This window comes from Macaca fascicularis, chromosome 18 (genome assembly GCF_037993035.2).
Source record: "Macaca fascicularis isolate 582-1 chromosome 18, T2T-MFA8v1.1".
Lineage (NCBI taxonomy): Eukaryota > Metazoa > Chordata > Mammalia > Primates > Cercopithecidae > Macaca > Macaca fascicularis.
Genome location: NC_088392.1, coordinates 71,666,688 through 71,683,092, shown reverse-complemented (window position 1 = coordinate 71,683,092; position 16,405 = coordinate 71,666,688). Strand labels below are relative to the sequence as shown.

General features: G+C 43.4%; 1 protein-coding gene and 1 long non-coding RNA gene across 11 annotated transcripts in view; one reads left to right on the top strand and one right to left on the bottom strand.

Moving 5' to 3' along the window:
• The window catches only part of MYOM1 (myomesin 1), a 179,609-nt gene extending 164,588 nt beyond the window's left edge, over positions 1–15,021 (top strand). For all 10 annotated transcript variants that reach the window (XM_005587098.5, XM_065534075.2, XM_065534071.2 and 7 more), the window contains 8 exons: positions 679–766; positions 1,784–1,822; positions 1,917–2,022; positions 4,757–4,920; positions 8,217–8,253; positions 9,168–9,190; positions 10,015–10,070; positions 14,273–15,021. In XM_005587098.5, the coding sequence (XP_005587155.4) occupies positions 679–766; positions 1,784–1,822; positions 1,917–2,022; positions 4,757–4,920; positions 8,217–8,253; positions 9,168–9,190; positions 10,015–10,070; positions 14,273–14,566 (807 nt within the window). In that variant the 3' untranslated portion in view covers positions 14,567–15,021. The remainder of the gene's footprint in view (positions 1–678; positions 767–1,783; positions 1,823–1,916; positions 2,023–4,756; positions 4,921–8,216; positions 8,254–9,167; positions 9,191–10,014; positions 10,071–14,272) is intronic.
• On the bottom strand, positions 7,055–9,853 carry LOC141409054 (uncharacterized). Its single transcript, XR_012427287.1, has 2 exons — positions 9,016–9,853; positions 7,055–8,345 (listed from the first exon to the last, which is right to left on the bottom strand). It is a non-coding gene; the product is annotated as an uncharacterized lncRNA (long non-coding RNA).
• Positions 15,022–16,405: the final 1,384 nt, after the last annotated feature.

Here is a 16,405-nt window from a genome sequence, read left to right as displayed (position 1 = left end):
TAGCTGAATGCCACAACTCGCTTTTCTGAGTTGCTTTTATCCATATATGGGCAGTGAAGTGGATCCTTCTTCAGTTGTACTTAAGCCTCCTGGTCCTAAAAGTGCAGAGACATCAGACATGGTTTCATTTAAGGATAGATTTTTATCTACTTCTTGTTTAAAAAAGCACGGCATTTAAATATATCACTATAAAGCTAGTGATCACTGTTTTTAATAAATGAAGGTAGAGTAAAAGGTAAGGACTTTAAGCCTCATATCAGTTACAGCCTTAGAAGGTAAAAAGTCAGGACTGCTAGCTCACTGGTCAAATTATTACGGAGAGGTGCATGTCTGCATCTGTGAGCGGTTCATCACTCACGCAGTTAGATGCTTAGTCAAAGAGTGTTTTGATCGCAGTTCTGTAAATCAAGGGCCTTTAAAAATGCAGATACCAGCTCAGGTGCAGTGGCTCACACCTGTAATCCCAGGGCTTTTGGTAGGCCAAACTTGAGGCCAGGAGTTCAAGGATACAGTGAGCTATAATCATACTTCTGCACTCCAGTCTGGCTGATAGTGAGACCCTTGTCTCAAAAAAAAAAAAAAAAAAAAAAAAAAAAAGAAGAAGCAGAAGAAAAAAATTACAGATACCATGCCCTGTGGCTATGAAAGGTGCAATGTGGTATATCTATTCCCCCTTAGTTTTCCAAGAAAGATGCTGGGATTTATGAAGTTATCCTGAAAGATGACCGAGGAAAAGATAAGAGCAGACTGAAGCTTGTGGATGAAGGTCAGTCCGCCAGCCGCCGGCGTCTGTCTTGTGTGTTTCTGCATCCAGCTTACCAGAATGATGATTGAGACTGAGCTGACAATTGAAGTCATGCTGACTTTTTTTTGTCCACAGATTTTGGCTTAAGTGAAATTCCAGCAGAGTGAACTATTTTATTCAAAAATACCTCACTTCTAGTCGTCTTCGAAATCAGAAGTGTATTTTTGATCCTTAGAGAATTTATAGTCCAGAGTCCACAAGGGGTCTGTTTTCAATTTAAATCATTTTTGTTTCAACTCTATAAAAATATTCCAGGCTCAAAAACTTCTGTCAGAAGCATGACAAAAAATAGTCCACTCCAAAGGTAGCAAGCAAGATTTACATATGAAATGTGAAGCCTTGCAGTTTTTAGCAGAGCAAGAAAGCAAATTCCATTTTTCAGAGACGCTAAGGACAAATATATCATGATGATGAAAATCTACCTGGGACCCCCAAACTTACAATTTTGTTCCTGAACAAGATTTTAAAAATAATATTGCTAACAAACAGCAGAAATCTGACTAATTTCACCTTCCTACTTTGGGCGGAGGTGGGGCTAAATGTGTTTATTGGCGAAAAGCATTATCAGGCTGATGAAGGCCAGGAGACCTACATGGTTAATTCAGTATAAATCAATGACACGGATAAGAAAATGTCCTCTAATGTAAACTAAGGCTTCCTGGGAATTGAGAAGAAAGAGAATCCCAAAGTCAAGAACCTTCCTAGAAATCTCTTATGGCCCTTTCTCTAGAATGTAAATATGGCGATTGTTACAAAGAATTCAAGGGGAAAAAAATCAAAATAAGCAGGGATCCTTTAAAACCTGATAAAACTAAACTATTTCCTCAAAGAATACTCATTTTCAGTGGGTCCACAAATTCACCTTGTTTCCATTTCCTTTCATCCAGAAAGGGAAGTTTTGAGAACTAAGAATTTGAGATTTAACCTTACATTGAGAATTTTTATGCTAAAGTTTTGGCTCTGAATCTCTCTCCACAGCCTTTAAGGAACTGATGACAGAAGTATGCAAAAAAATAGGTAAGTTAAACATTTCACACCACAACAATGCTTTATGATCCTCCTGCCAGGAGGGGCATGCAGATGCATGAAATATGCTCTTTTCTTCTTTCAGCTTTGTCTGCTACGGACCTGAAAATCCAGAGCACAGCCGAGGGCATCCGACTGTACTCTTTTGTAACTTACTACGTGGAGGATTTGAAAGTTAACTGGTCCCACAAGTAAGTAAATGGGAACTTACTTGCTGTGTAGAAATTCTTTCCCTGCCAGGTGCGGTGGCTCACACCTGTAATCCCAGCACTTTGGGAGGCCAAGGTGGGTGGATCATTTGAGGTCAGGAGTTCAAGACCAGCCTGGCCAACATGGTGAAACCCTGTCTATACTAAAAATACAAAGAAAAAAAAAAAAAACCACGAGCTGGGCGTGGTGGCGGACACCTGTAATCCCAGTTACTGGGGAGGCTGAGGCATGAGAATTGCTTGAACCCAGGAGGCAAATGTTGCAGTGAGCCGAGATTGCACCACTGCACTCCAGCCTGGGTGACAGAGTGAGACACTTTCTCAAAAAAAAAAAAAAAAAAAGAAAGAAAAAGAAATTCTTTCTCCAGTGGAAGAGAGGAGGATAGGGAAAAAATTTTCATGTTCTTCTCAAGTAAGGAGTCTTCTTGATTCTCAAGTCTGACACTGGTGAGCACAGGACAGAACCACCAGGGCATTCTCTTACTGGGAGGTTAGCTCGTTCCCTCAACATGTACGTGCTGAGGCCGGTAATAGTTACAGTACGTCTTTATTTGTGATTGAAGAAGTACCATAATTCACGGACACCTCTATAACGCAGCCTCCACCTCCAGACAGTCGTGCTTGGGCTCCCTCTGCTGTGCCAGGCATCTGGAGCCACATTCTTACCCTTCTCTCTATCCACACGGTTAACACATTCTGTGGTCTGGAACAGAGATGAAGCAGTGTGCACCAGGAGGCACCTAATTTCCCACGGTATGAATGAGTGGGCATCCACCAAAGAAGCCTAATCCAATGAGTGCCCAAGATTATTGTTGTTGATGTTATAGCGCCTGGCAGAGTGAGACATTAGCATGTTTCTGGTCCACCCTCAGAAGGCTTTGGAGAGCTCAAGGCGACTTTGGGGAAGATGGGTTTGAACCTCCGTGCAGTTATACAGGGACTCTATTCAAGTTAGCTTCCGGGATTCCAAGAGCTGAAATCAGTTTCCAAATCAAACCAGGCCTCCCGTTTACACTCTTGACAGTGTCCTTAACCTCCGTGCTTCCTTGAAATATCCTGAGCTGAAAGAGAACCGAGGCCTGGCATAGATAATCTGATGGAGTGTAGCCACCTTCAGTCCAACCTCAGGATGCAAATGTTCCAAAGTGCAAATGTTCCTAGGAGCCCCACTGAGAAGAAGGTCCCGTGGCATCCCCAGGAGGGTACAGATAGTAAGTTTCCCCACCCTGTACCCTCAGTGGCATTGACAGTATGGGGGTCGCTGCTGAAAGCCCTTTACGTATGTGAATTCATTTCACATTCACCACTCTGCGTGGGAGGTGCTCCTCCCTTGAGGGATGAGGAAGCTAGGGCTCGGGGAGGTGACCTGCCTAAGGTCACACAGCTAAGAGGTGGGTCAAGGCTGAGCCTAGGCAGCCTGGCTCCAGAGCCCGGTTCATCATGGCACTACCTACCACTGGATTCCAGCTGCGTGAAGTCTAGACTAGAGGTCCCCAAACCCCAGGCCATAGACAGGTACCAGTCCGTGGCCTACTAGGAACTGGGCCATGTAACAGGCGGTGAGTGGTGAGCGAGGGAGCGAGCATGACCACCTGAGCTCCGCCTCCTGTCAGATCAGCTGCGGCATTAGATCCTCACAGGAGCGCGAACCCTATTGTGGACCGCGCATGTGAGGGATCTAGGTTGTACGCTCCGTGTGAGAATCTGATGATCAATGTTATGTGCTTGAGTCATCCCGAAACCCTCCCCCTACCTGGTCTGTGGAAAAATTGTCTTCCACGAAACCGGTCCCTAGTGACAAAAAGGTTGGGGCCCACTGGGCTAGATTGAACAGTTAGCCAGAGCCAGGTGCCGCAAAGCAGCCATTTGTGTTTTCTTTAAGATGACTTTACTGTTATGTAAAACAGTGTTTTCGCTAGTATTATGATTTATTATTAACTGAGTCATAAAAATGAGAATTGGTGAAATTCCAGTGTCGAATGTTGGGGCTTATTCCTTTGTTCTGTTTCTTTCAGAATACATTTTAGGAAAGTAATTATAAGCTAAAATAGATCAAATTCCAGGAAATTCCTCTGTGACATCTAGGACATTCTAATATACCAGTCTGAAGTGTCAGAGAAGTAAAATTCATTGAATCATCAATCAAAAAGCTTTATATCTTCTCTAAAAGAATTACTTGTTCAAAAATGAGAACACTGAAAGGATGTTTTGAGGAAATTGCTATTAGACCAGCAAAGCATAAGCATCTTAATTATTTGGTCTAGTCAACCACTTGAGCCTCCATAAGTGTTGTTTTTGGACTAGCTTGTGAAATCTGATTTACAGCCATAGATTATCTAGATGAAATATACAGTAAAATAATATGTAGTTTGGCCTTTTAGCTTTATAGATTACCCTAGTCCTACAAATAAATCCAAACTAAAACAAAGATAATAATACCACTGAGAAGTATTAGTATTGTGATTTGCCCTGGGCCTCAGACTGCTATGAGGAGTTATTAATAAATAAATATTCCGACCGTCAGAACTTGGGCCTTGGAATCCCAGTTCTGTGTGTCATGGCCCATAATTTTTCTGAAGCAGAAGAATAACATATGCAGATCCCTCGCTTTTTGCAAGCCTATAAAACTTTACGGCAAGAGCTTCAATAAGAGACAAAGTCAAGATCAGCCCTGGATGGAAGCAAACGCTAAGGAAGTTTTCTTCGGTTTTCACAGTGGGGCCGCCATTAGGTACTCAGACAGAGTTAAGACCGGGGTCACTGGAGAGCAGATCTGGCTACAAATCAATGAGCCCACCCCGAATGACAAAGGGAAGTACGTCATGGAGCTCTTTGATGGCAAAACTGGACATCAGAAGACAGTGGATCTTTCTGGACAAGGTAAACAGATATTTTGCAGATTCAAATTTACTCTGGATGAATGAGCCTTTTAAAAGAAATGAAGGGAGCTGGGCATGGTGGCTCATGCCTGTAATCCCAACACCTTGAGAGGCCAAGGCAGGAGGATGGCTTGAAGTCAGGAGTTCAAGACAAACCTGGGCAGCATAGTGAAACCTCATCTCTAAAAAAAAAAGTAGCTGGGCAAAGTGGCACACACCTGTAGTCCCAGCTACTTTGGGAGGCAGGCGAATCAGTTGAGCCCAGGAGTTCAAGACCAGCCAGCCTGGAGCAATATAGCGAAACCCCGTTTCTATAAAATATATAAATAAATAAATAATAAAAAATACTCAGTTATAAGTAAAAAGTTAAAAAATACTGGGCCATTTCTCCCTTTCCCAGAACTATACTCTTCATCCTATTCTTTCTTACAAAAGTAAAATAGTCTGCTGGTATGGTGGCCTTTAATCCTAGCACTCTGGGAGGCCAATGTGGGAGGATCACTTGAGGCCAGGAATTTAAGACCAGTCTGGGCAATATAGTGAGACCCCAGCTCTTCAAAAATAAAATTTTAAGAAATTAGCCAGGTGTGGTGGCGTGGTGGCTTATACCTATAATCCCTACTGCTCAGGAGGCTGAGCTAGGATGATCACTTGGGTCCAGGAGGTTGAGGCTGCTGTGAGCCAAGATCACACTGCTATACTCCAGCCTGGGCAACAGAGCAAGATTCTGTCTCTAAAAAAATTAAAAATAAATAAAATAAAATAGTCTATACTGTGTTAAAGTTAATAAAGACAGCTGTGGACTGACTTTTCCTCTACTCCTTCATTTTAAAATACAACCTCAGGTGGGCATGGTAGCTCACACCTGTAATCCTAGCACTTTGGGAGGCTGAGGCAGGTGGATCACCTGAGGTCAGGAGTTCGAGACTAGCCTGACCAACATGGTGAAACCCGTCTCTACTAAAAATATAAAAATTAGCTGGCTGTGGTGGCACATGCCTGTTACAGCTACTCGGGAGGCTGAGGTAGGAGAATCATTTGAGCCCAAGTGGCAGAGGTTGCCATGATTCGAGATTGCGCCACTGTACTCCAGCCTGGGCTACAGAGCGAGACTCTGTCAAAAAATAAAAAATAAAAATAAATAAATAAATAAATACAACCTCAATATTCAGTAACTCAGGTTCTTTCAACCTCAGAGAGCAGATTCGTCATTTAGAGCGTAGCCCTTCAGCCCTGCTTTGAGTGTTTTTGGGGCTGAATCCCCTTGTCTTCACCGCACCCACTCACGGTGACTAGAAGGACTCTCCGCAGGACCCACAGTAACGGGAGCAGCCGGCCCAGAGGGACGCAGGCTTTCTAGGACACACTTGGCCTGCGTCACCAGCGCACGGCGACCGGGGATTTCTTCCACTCTCCGTCTGACAGTGTGAAACACAACCGAAAAAGGGAGGCAGTAAGGGGGTGGAAAAAGTTAAAATTTTTAAAATGTTATTTTTACTCTCTGGTCCACCAAAGCTTATTTAACTACCCCACTCTGAAATCCTTTTTAAGGAAAAGCCTGTAGATTGTCCTACCAGCATTGCCACTGCTACCAAGCACAGATTGGCTCGGCCATTCCCACCTCTTTCTCAGAGTGGTGTGGGGACAAGGGGAAGCACTGACTTCAGCCTGGGTCCGCCTAACCAGTCTACCCCTCATTTTACAGATGAGAAAAACTCAGGACCAGCAACTTTAAGCCTAGCTTTATACTTATTTTTCCCATCTGTAAAATGAGGGAATAAACTAGTATTATCTAAGCACTCTCTAGACTTAAAATACTATGATTCCTAGACCACTGAGGAGATGAAAGATGAGGTGAGAGGGATTTCAAAACGAAGCTACCTGCCCGACATGGTGGCTTACACCTGTCATCCCAACATTTTGAGAGGCTGAGGCAGGAGGATCGATTGAGCCCAGGAGTTCAAGACCAGCCTGGACAACATAGCGAGATCCTGTCTCTACAAAATAAAAAAAATTAAAAATAACTAGGTGTGGTGGCACACACCTATAGTTCCAGCTACTCGAGAGGATCATGTGAGCCCAGGAGTTTGAGGCTACCTCAAGCTATGATTACTGCACTCCAGCCTGGGCAATGGCAAGACCCTGTCTCTTGGGGAAAAAAAAAAAAAAAAAAAACAAGGCCGGGTGCAGTGGCTCACGCCTATAATCCCAGCACTTTGGGAGGCCAAAGCGGGTGGATCACGAGGTCAGGAGATCGAGACCATCCTGACCAACGTGGTGAAACCTGGTCTCTACTAAAAACACCAAAACTAGCTGAGCATACATGCCTGTAGTCCCAGAGAAGCTGCCATTTTGCCTGGATCCCTTAATCAAAGTGGCTTACTCTACAGGCACAGAAAAAAATTATTTAAGAATTATATAGATCTCATTTTCTTGTCCCACTTGCCTTTCATCCCCTCTCCATCATGGCATAAGAAACATTGCTTCAGGCAAGCACCAGCGCCCTCTGTGATTACAGTAACTCATTGTGCTTTTTCACCCAAATAGACCAGACAGCATAACAGAGAGAGAGTTAACTGCCTATCTAGGAGGCTCTGATGTCTGGGATAATTTAATAAGAGAAAGGTTTTGTTTTTGTTTTTGTTTTTGTTTGACACTCAGGATGTTTACTCAACAGCCAGCTTTTCTTTGAAACAGACTTTTATGGCCGGGCGCAGTGGCTCATGCCTGTAATCCCAGCACTTTGGGAGGCCAAGGCAGGCAGATCACTTAAGGTCAGGAGTTTGAGACCAGCCTGCCCAACATGGTGAAACTCCGTCTCTACTAAAAACACAAAAATTAACTGGATGTGGTGGCACATGCTACTTGATTAGTCCCGGCTACTTGGGAGGCTGAGGCAGGAGAATCGCTTATACCTGGGAGGTGGAGGTTGCAGTGAGCCGAGATTGCACCATTGCACTCCAGCCTGGGCACAGCAAGACTCCGTCTCAAAAAAAGAAAAGAAACAGATATTTATTCCCATGTTTTTCTTTGTTGGAGTTAATCTCTGCCTTTCCATTTGAGGGGCTGAAACCCTCTGGCTGAGTTGAAAGCTTCTAAAATCTACTATTTCATATTTTGTGCCTAGAAAGTATTTCCTGACCTTGTTAAGCACATTAAGCTGTGGAGTGAACACATAAGCACAGTCTTAATCAAAGTCTGGACCGATCACAATGATCTCCAGTTGTGAATTTTAATATCCCTGTGTGTCGTCAATTCTGGGTGAGAAAATTCTAACTCTTCTATTTTCGTTTAAAGCATACGAGGAGGCCTATGCTGAATTCCAGAGGTTGAAGTAAGTCCCTTGTCCTAACCAATGCCACTTGCATGCACTAATTTCCCTGGAAGCTTGCATTACTGCTTACCCCTCTGAGTGTTAGAAAGAGCCTTTTGCCATGTTGGTGTGCTACACCCATCAACTCATCATTTACATCAGGTATAACTCCCAATGCAATCCCTCCCCCCTGCCCCCTCCCCATGATAGGCCCCTGTGTGTGATGTTCCCCTTCCTGAGTCCAAGTGATCTTATTGTTCAGTTCCCACCTATGAGTGAGAACATGCGGTGTTTGGTTTTCTGTTCTTGTGATAGTTTGCTAAGAATGATGGTTTCCAGCTGCATCCATGTCCCTACAAAGGACGCAAACTCATCCTTTTTGATGGCTGCATAGTATTCCATGGTGTATATGTGCCACATTTTCTTAACAAGTATACATATGTAACAAACCTGCACGTTATGCACATGTACCCTACAACTTAAAGTATAATAATAATAAATAAATTAAAAAAAAAAAAAAAAAAGAATAGCCCTTTAAACAAATGTTGCTGGAACTGGATATCTCAATGATTAAAAGAAGTGAATGTCAACTTTTACTTCACATCATGCACAAAAATTAACTCAAAGTAGAGTTGGGACCCAAATGTTTAATGCTACAACTCCAGAAATTCTGAAAAATATGAGAGAAAAATCATTGTAACATCTGAGTAGGCAAAGGTTCTTTAAATAGAATAAAAAACTAAAACCCTAAAAAAAAAAAAAAAAAAAAAAAAAAGAAAGAGCCTTTTATTTCAGAAAATACAGTAGAAGTAGCACTTCCCACTGTTACATTGAACAGCAAAATGTTTCTGAGGCGATGAAAATGTCGTCAAGTTTAGCTACTTTGAAGTAATACTAACACTAAATTCTTCTTTGTTTGTTTCTCTCAACCACAGACAAGCTGCCATTGCCGAGAAAAGTGAGTAAACCATTTTCACAAGTACTCCTGGGATAGATTCAAAAGATAATTTTGTTTTGCTATTATGACTACAGATGGAGGAGAGTGGAAGTGTTTTTTTTTCTTTTTTAAATCTTAGGTGTTCTACATATGTTTTCATTTTAGTCTTTTGAGTAAGAATATCTATGAAAAGAAGGTCTCAGGTTACATTGTAAAGAATGTCACCCTACCCTTGACTTGAGCTCCAACCCAGACATCCTGAGAAACCTCTTGGCTGCAAATCATACAATAGGTTGTTAGTCACTTGCAGATACAGTGTCTCATAAAAGTGTGTATGTATTGGAGAAAAGAAACATCAAGAAACATTGTAAGGGCCAGGCGCAGTGGCTCACACCTGTAATCCTAGCGCTTTGGGAGGCCGAGGTGGGTGGATCACCTGAGGTCAAGAGTTCAAGACCAGCCTGGCCAAGATGGTGAAACCCCATCTCTACTAAAAATACAAAAATTAGCTGGGCACGGTGGCAGGCCCCTATAATCCCAGCTACTTGGGAGGCTGAGGCAGGAGAATCTCTTGAACCCAGTGGGTGGAGGTTGCAGCGAGCTGAGATCTTGGCATTGCACTCCAGCCTAGGTGACAGAGCGAGACTCCGTCTCAAAAAAAAAAAAAAGAAAGAAAAGAAAAATCCTGAATCCCTGGGTCATTTTCTTCTTTTGCATATTGAAAACTGTATAGAAGAATCAGGAGAAGGAAACTGAATTGGAACTGTAGCTTCCTGGGTGGTTTTGTGAGTATGGCCACTGGCCTTGCCACTGCAGTGATTAACCCAAAATGCCTATGCTTACAGATCGTGCCCGGGTGTTGGGAGGTCTCCCAGATGTGGTCACCATCCAGGAGGGGAAGGTAAGCATGGAGCCTGCCTGTGCTTGTTCCTTCTGCACTAGAAACAGGTTCCAGCACCCCAACCTTGGTTCCTTCTTTTAAGATACACTTAACAGCCCACCACCCTCATCTTATTCCATAGCTGCTTATACTTAACCAAAGTAACCAAACACAAGGTTAAAAATCAGTTGATTTTCTGAACAGGCACGGTTGCTCAAGCCTGTAATCCCAACACTTTGGGAGACCGAGGCAGGTGGATCACCTGAGGTCAGGAGTTCGAGACCAGCCTGGCCAACATGGTGAAACCCTGTCTCTATTAAAAATACAAAAATTAGCCTGGTGTGGTGGCAGGTGCCTGTAATCCCAGCGATTTGGTAGGCTGAGGCAGAAGAGTTGCTTGAACCTGGGAGGTGGAGGTTACAGTGAGCCAAGATCATGCCACTGCACTCCAGCCCAGGCAACAGAGTGAGACTCCATCTCAAAAAAAGCAGTCGGTTTTCCAATCATCTTAATGTTTTATAGGTCAAGCATCAGGATAAAAGTTTGTCTCTAATAGACATATGTAGACCACTTAGTATCTTTCAAAAGTCACCCTTTAAAATTATGGGAAACTGAAAATGTTCTGTGTTAACTCTATGACAAATACAATTGAAGAAAGAAATTACCTCTAACACAGTGGAATATGGAAATTTCTATAGGCTCTAGTTCTGTTGAAAATGAGCTTCTTTCTTTCTTTTTTTATTAATTTTTTTCCCCTGTGACAGAACTCCAGGGGATCCTGAGAACATGTGCCCCTAGGCCAGGTGCAGTGGCTCACGCCTGTAATGTCAGCACTTTGGGAGGCCAAGGGGCACAGATCACTTGAGCCCAGGAGTTTGAGACCAACCTGGGCAACACGGCGAAACCCCATCTCTACAAAAAATTAGCCGAGTGTAGTGATACACACCTGTAGTCCCAGCTAGTCGGGAGTCTGAGTGGGAGGATCGCTTGAGCCCAAGAGGCGGAGGTTGCAGTGAGCCAAGATCACTCCAGCCTGGGTGACAGAGACCCTGTCACATACACACACACAAAAATAGAACATGCCCCTCTGGTTTCTTTCCATTTGGTTTTAAACTGATGTAACCTGTCTCTATAATGATCTCTCCAAGAGTTCACAACATTGTAAATTTGGCGTCAGGTAAATCACTGCAACTTGTCCCCAACAAGTACTGTGCATTTTCCGAAGAGCCCCTGTAAGATAAAGATGCCAAATGAGGCCTTCCTTACTTTCATTTAACTCTACACAGTCTGAGTGAATCAACACAATTTCTAACCTGGATTCACTTTTTTTATCTTTATGTTTCATTAAAAAGTTTACAGCCACTGGGTGCAGTGGCTCATGACTGTAAACCAGCACTTTGGGAGGCCAAGGCAGGAGGATTGCTTATGCCCAGGAGTTCAAACTAGCCTGGGCAACATAATGAGACCCCGTCTCTACAAAAAAATTTTTTAAAGTCAGCTGGGGATGGTGGTGCACACCTGTCTGTTTCTCTCAAGAAACCCAGGAGGTCAAAGCTGCAGTGAGCCATGACATGCCACTTCACTTCAGCCTGGACCACACAGTAAGATGCTGCCTACAAAAAATAAATGGAAAATAAATTAAAACAAGTTTAACATACCAGTCCTAGGGGTAGAGATATTTGTAGTAGAACAAATTTTCCACTTCAAAGGGCAGTGAAGACATACAGTGGGTGACTGGAATTCGGGTAACGAAGCAAGGCATGTGGAAATGCTTTAGCAAGAGGTAGGTTTCATTCAACTATGTTTCCTCACAGGTGGAAAATAGGATCACGGTTAATTTTAAGCTCACTCACTGCAGGGCTTCTTTTGTTCTTCAACTCTCTTTTCCATTTTCCTCACCTAATCAGGTTAAAAATATACAACTCTGTAGGTCGTACTGAGAATTAAAGAGAATGTATATGACAGTACTTTGTAATGCAGAACTCAAATCTGAAGTGTGGATAAGAGTTTTCCATGACGCCTAAGGTGTTTGGGAGTTTCGTTTTTTGGTTTTTTGCATTTTTTTTTTCCTAACCACTAGACTGTCAAGGAGTGTTTGGGACTTTTTGTTTGACTTTGTTAAAAGCTTTAACTACAGGTAATCACAGTTTCCAAGAGCATATACCTAATCTGCTCATTCAGTTTAAGGATAATAATTGGACTCCTCTTTTTTTGACTGAAATGTATTTGTAGGGTAATTCAGTAAGAAATATTAATTAGTGATGGGGGATAAACAGATTTATTAATCTAACCAATTGTAAATGATACACCTACAAAAGGGGTAACAAATAATCATGTAAGACTCTTTAGAATGATGGGTAGATGGGCGTTTTCTCTATACATTGTGAGCCCTAGTTCTTTCCTTATCACGTCTGGATTTTAGTAAGATAAAAATACAAGAATGGAATTTTAAAATGTGAAGTAAATTCAACATCATTAGTCACCAGGCAAGTGAACATTAAAACCACAATGAAATAACACACCACACGTATCGGAATTGCTGTAATAAAGAATAGAAGCTGGGTGGGCTGGTGTACAACAACAAATGGTGGAGAGGCTGTGGAGAAACTGAATCACTTGTATATTCTGGTGGGAATGTAACCCAAAATTGTATAGCCACTCAGAAAAACAGTTTAGCAATTTCTGGGAAAAAAAAAAAAAAACATGGGCTGGGTGTGGTGGCTCATGCCTGTAACCCCAGCACTTTGGGAGACCACGATGTGAAGATTGCTTGAGACCACGAGTTCAAGACCAGCCTGGTCAACATAATGAGACTCCATCTCTATTCTCTATTTTTTTAATTAAAAAAATAAAGAAAAAAATGAAACATGCATTTATCATAGCAATTGTATCCCTGGGCATTTATCCCACAGAAATGACAACTTATGCTCACATAAAAACCTGTACACAAATGTTCATAGCAACTTAGTTCATCATAGTTCAAAACTGGAAAACGCTCAGATGGCCCTTACGGGCATAAACATACTATGAGATTCTATTCAGCAGTAACAAGGGATAAACTCTCGATACATGCAGCACCTTGGATGAATCTGCAAGTAATTGTGCTGAGTTACAAAGGTTTTTCTGAAAGGTTATAGACTGCTTGATTCTATTTATATAATATCTTTGACCTGACAAAATATTAGAAATGGAAAGCAGATGAGTGGTTGCCAGAGATTAGGAACAGAGGTTGGAAGTTGGAGGAGAGAGCTGGGTGTGGTTATAAAAGGACAACACAAGGGGTTCTTGTGGTGATGAAAATATTCTGTAAATTGAATAGAATGAAACACATGCAAACACAAATAAGCACCAGTAAAATTAGAGAAATCTAAATAAGGTCAGTGGATTGCCTCAATGTCAATATACTGGTTATGACATTGTACTACAGTTTTGCAAAATGTTACCACTGGGGAAGCTTGGTAGACAGCACACCTGATCTCTTTATTATTTCTTATGGATCTCTTTATTCTTTCTTACAACTGCATGTGAATTTACAATTATCTAAATTTTTTTCCAATTAAAAAAAGTAAGGTAAAGTAAAACTGTAGACCTTGTATCTACATATATATTGAGAATATTGATCTTTTAGAATAAGGTTTCGGCACAGATGAGAATATTTTCTTTAGGAATACATTTTGGTAGGGAACCACTGCAACTGTGACAGATTGAGTGGGGTTTGAGGAGAGAAGTAAAATAATGGTGGTGGAATTTGAAAATTGGTAACATTATCTGAAGCAGCTGCCGTGATTCTGCTGCCCGGCTCTTTGACACAAATGAAATGCAAAAGGGAGCAGGTGGCAATTACAGCAATGAGATTCCTCTACTGAGACAGAACCCAAAATGCCACAATAGAGCAAAAGGCATCTATATGTTTATGAAGGAGAAAGTGAAAATGCGGAATAGACCTAAACTCTTTTGTGTGTTTTTGATAATAAGCATTCCAGAAGCCAGAAAGCATATAAAGGCCTTGAGGAGCATTAAAAGGCCTTGAGGAGGTCCCCTCAGATGTTATTTCGAACTGTAACTCACACGGGTGCACACACATAACTCCTTTAAACCCTGGTCCAGGAGGTTTTTACTTATCCTCCCTTTGGTCATGCCAAGCCAGTAGCTGGCAAGATTGTTGACATTGTGTCTATTATATCTAATTTATCTTCTTCTCTCCCATAAAACCTGTCTTGCAGGCCCTTAATCTCACTTGCAATGTGTGGGGAGACCCGCCTCCGGAGGTCTCGTGGTTGAAGAACGAAAAGGCCCTGGCCTCAGATGACCACTGCAACCTCAAGTTCGAGGCCGGGAAGACCGCGTACTTCACCATCAACGGCGTGAGCACTGCTGACTCGGGCAAATACGGGCTGGTTGTGAAGAACAAGTATGGCTCGGAGACCAGCGACTTCACTGTCAGCGTGTTCATCCCAGAGGAGGAGGCGAGGATGGCTGCCTTGGAGGCCCAGAAAGGCGGCAAGAAGGCCAAGTGACCGGAGGTGCGAGGAGAGCCAGCCGGCCTGTGCGACTTGGATGTGAATGGTTTGGGTTAAGGATGAGACGTCTTCGTGCTTTCTCCTCCCTCTTCTTTTCTGGGTTGAGGGGGAAATAATGTCAGATCTTTCATTCACATAAAAAAGCACCAACTAGTGACACTTTAATTGTTTTTCTTTATCTACAAAATTATGTGTTAAGAAAATACCATTCATAGCATGGAGATTAGGAAAGAGTTTTAAGGAGAAGACTTGAATAAAGTTGGAGGGACATTGAGTGATGGTCAGAGGGCAGACGAATGTGTTGTGGGGCGGGTTGGGATTAGCTGCAGCTGTGAAGCCACGGCCGTGTCTTGTGTGTTGTCACAGAAGTGCTGTGCTTTTCAACGGGCGCCTTATGGCTGGGAACCTCCTCAGTATGAATAAACAGTTTTCACATCTGTCCTCTTCCCCGACACTGTTTCTCAAATTCCTGCTGTTTTGCTACTAGGTTGGGTGTTCTTGGTGCTTCTTTCTCAATGCTTCTTGTGCCACATCGTCTGATTGAAATTCCTTTTGGTGGAAGCAGTACCTTGCAACATGATCAGATAAGTCGTCTGAGCTCAACGAGGTTCGGGGTGTGAAATTACACTGCGCCGGCACATCCGGTGGCTCACCACACAAGCCCATTCCATTAATAAGATACACAAGGCAATTGAACGTAGTGTGCCAATTACGTGTGATAAGATGGTGTGAGGTGCCTCGTGCCAGAATTGGAGACTAAGGGCTCACAGCTAAGAATAAAAGGTACAAAAGAAGCCTTCATTCTAAGCGCAGAGAACTGCCAGCTGTGGAACTTGCCACTCCCTGAGGGGTTTGCTGAGAGCATCCCAGCAGCAGCTGTTTTAGAAAGTTTTGTCCTCCCTGACCCCAGCACCACACACACACACACACACACACACACACACGTACACATAACACACACCATTCTAGGAAAATGGTCAAGGTGAAGTTTTGCTGTTGGGTGCAGTAGCTCACACATGTAATCCCAGCACTTTGGAAGGCTGAGGCAGGAGGATTGCTTGAGTCCAGGAGTTCAAGACCAGCCTGGGCAACATAGCAAGACCCCTCTCTACAACAAATTTTTAAAATCAGCTGGGTGTGGTGGTGCCCACCTATAGTCGCAGCTACTTGGGAAGCTGAGGTGGGAGGATCATTTGAGCCTGGGAGGTCAAGGCTGCAGTGAGCCATGATGGCGCCGCTGCACTCCAGCCTGGGCGACAGAACAAGACCATCTCATAAAAACAATTTTTTCCCCTTCTTTCTCCTGCCAAAGGTAGCAGATGGGGCAAGAAATTTCCTTACGCAGTTGGCAGGAACTGCTGCACACCCTCTCCTTTACAAGTTTAAGGCTGGAAATTGCTTCTCATCTGACTGTGGCCAATCCTCTTGTCCAGACAAGTGCTGGATGCTGCTGCTGTGACACTGAACACCAAGCAGGAGCCAGATGCTGTGTTCTCACTCCCAGATATGGCAAGTAGATGAGCTTCCCAAGGGTCAAGTGGACCCCGTGGAAGGTGGCTGGCCATGAGCAGTCTGCAGTTCTCCCTGCCTCAGCAAGAGGCCTACCTCTGAACAAGCCGACCCAGAAGGAAACTGCCAGTGGGTGGACACCTGCTGGGGAGCTAAAGGCAGGAGGGTGGCGGGGTGGGGGTGGGGGTGGGGGTGGGGCGGGGAGGGTTCAAGCGGCGGCAGACCTCCCATGCCAAGGGCCAAGGGCTATACAAGCGAGCGGCCCCTAAGACTCTCCGAAAAGCCCCCACCATACCCTTCAAAGGGCCAGCGACAGAGTTCCCAGCA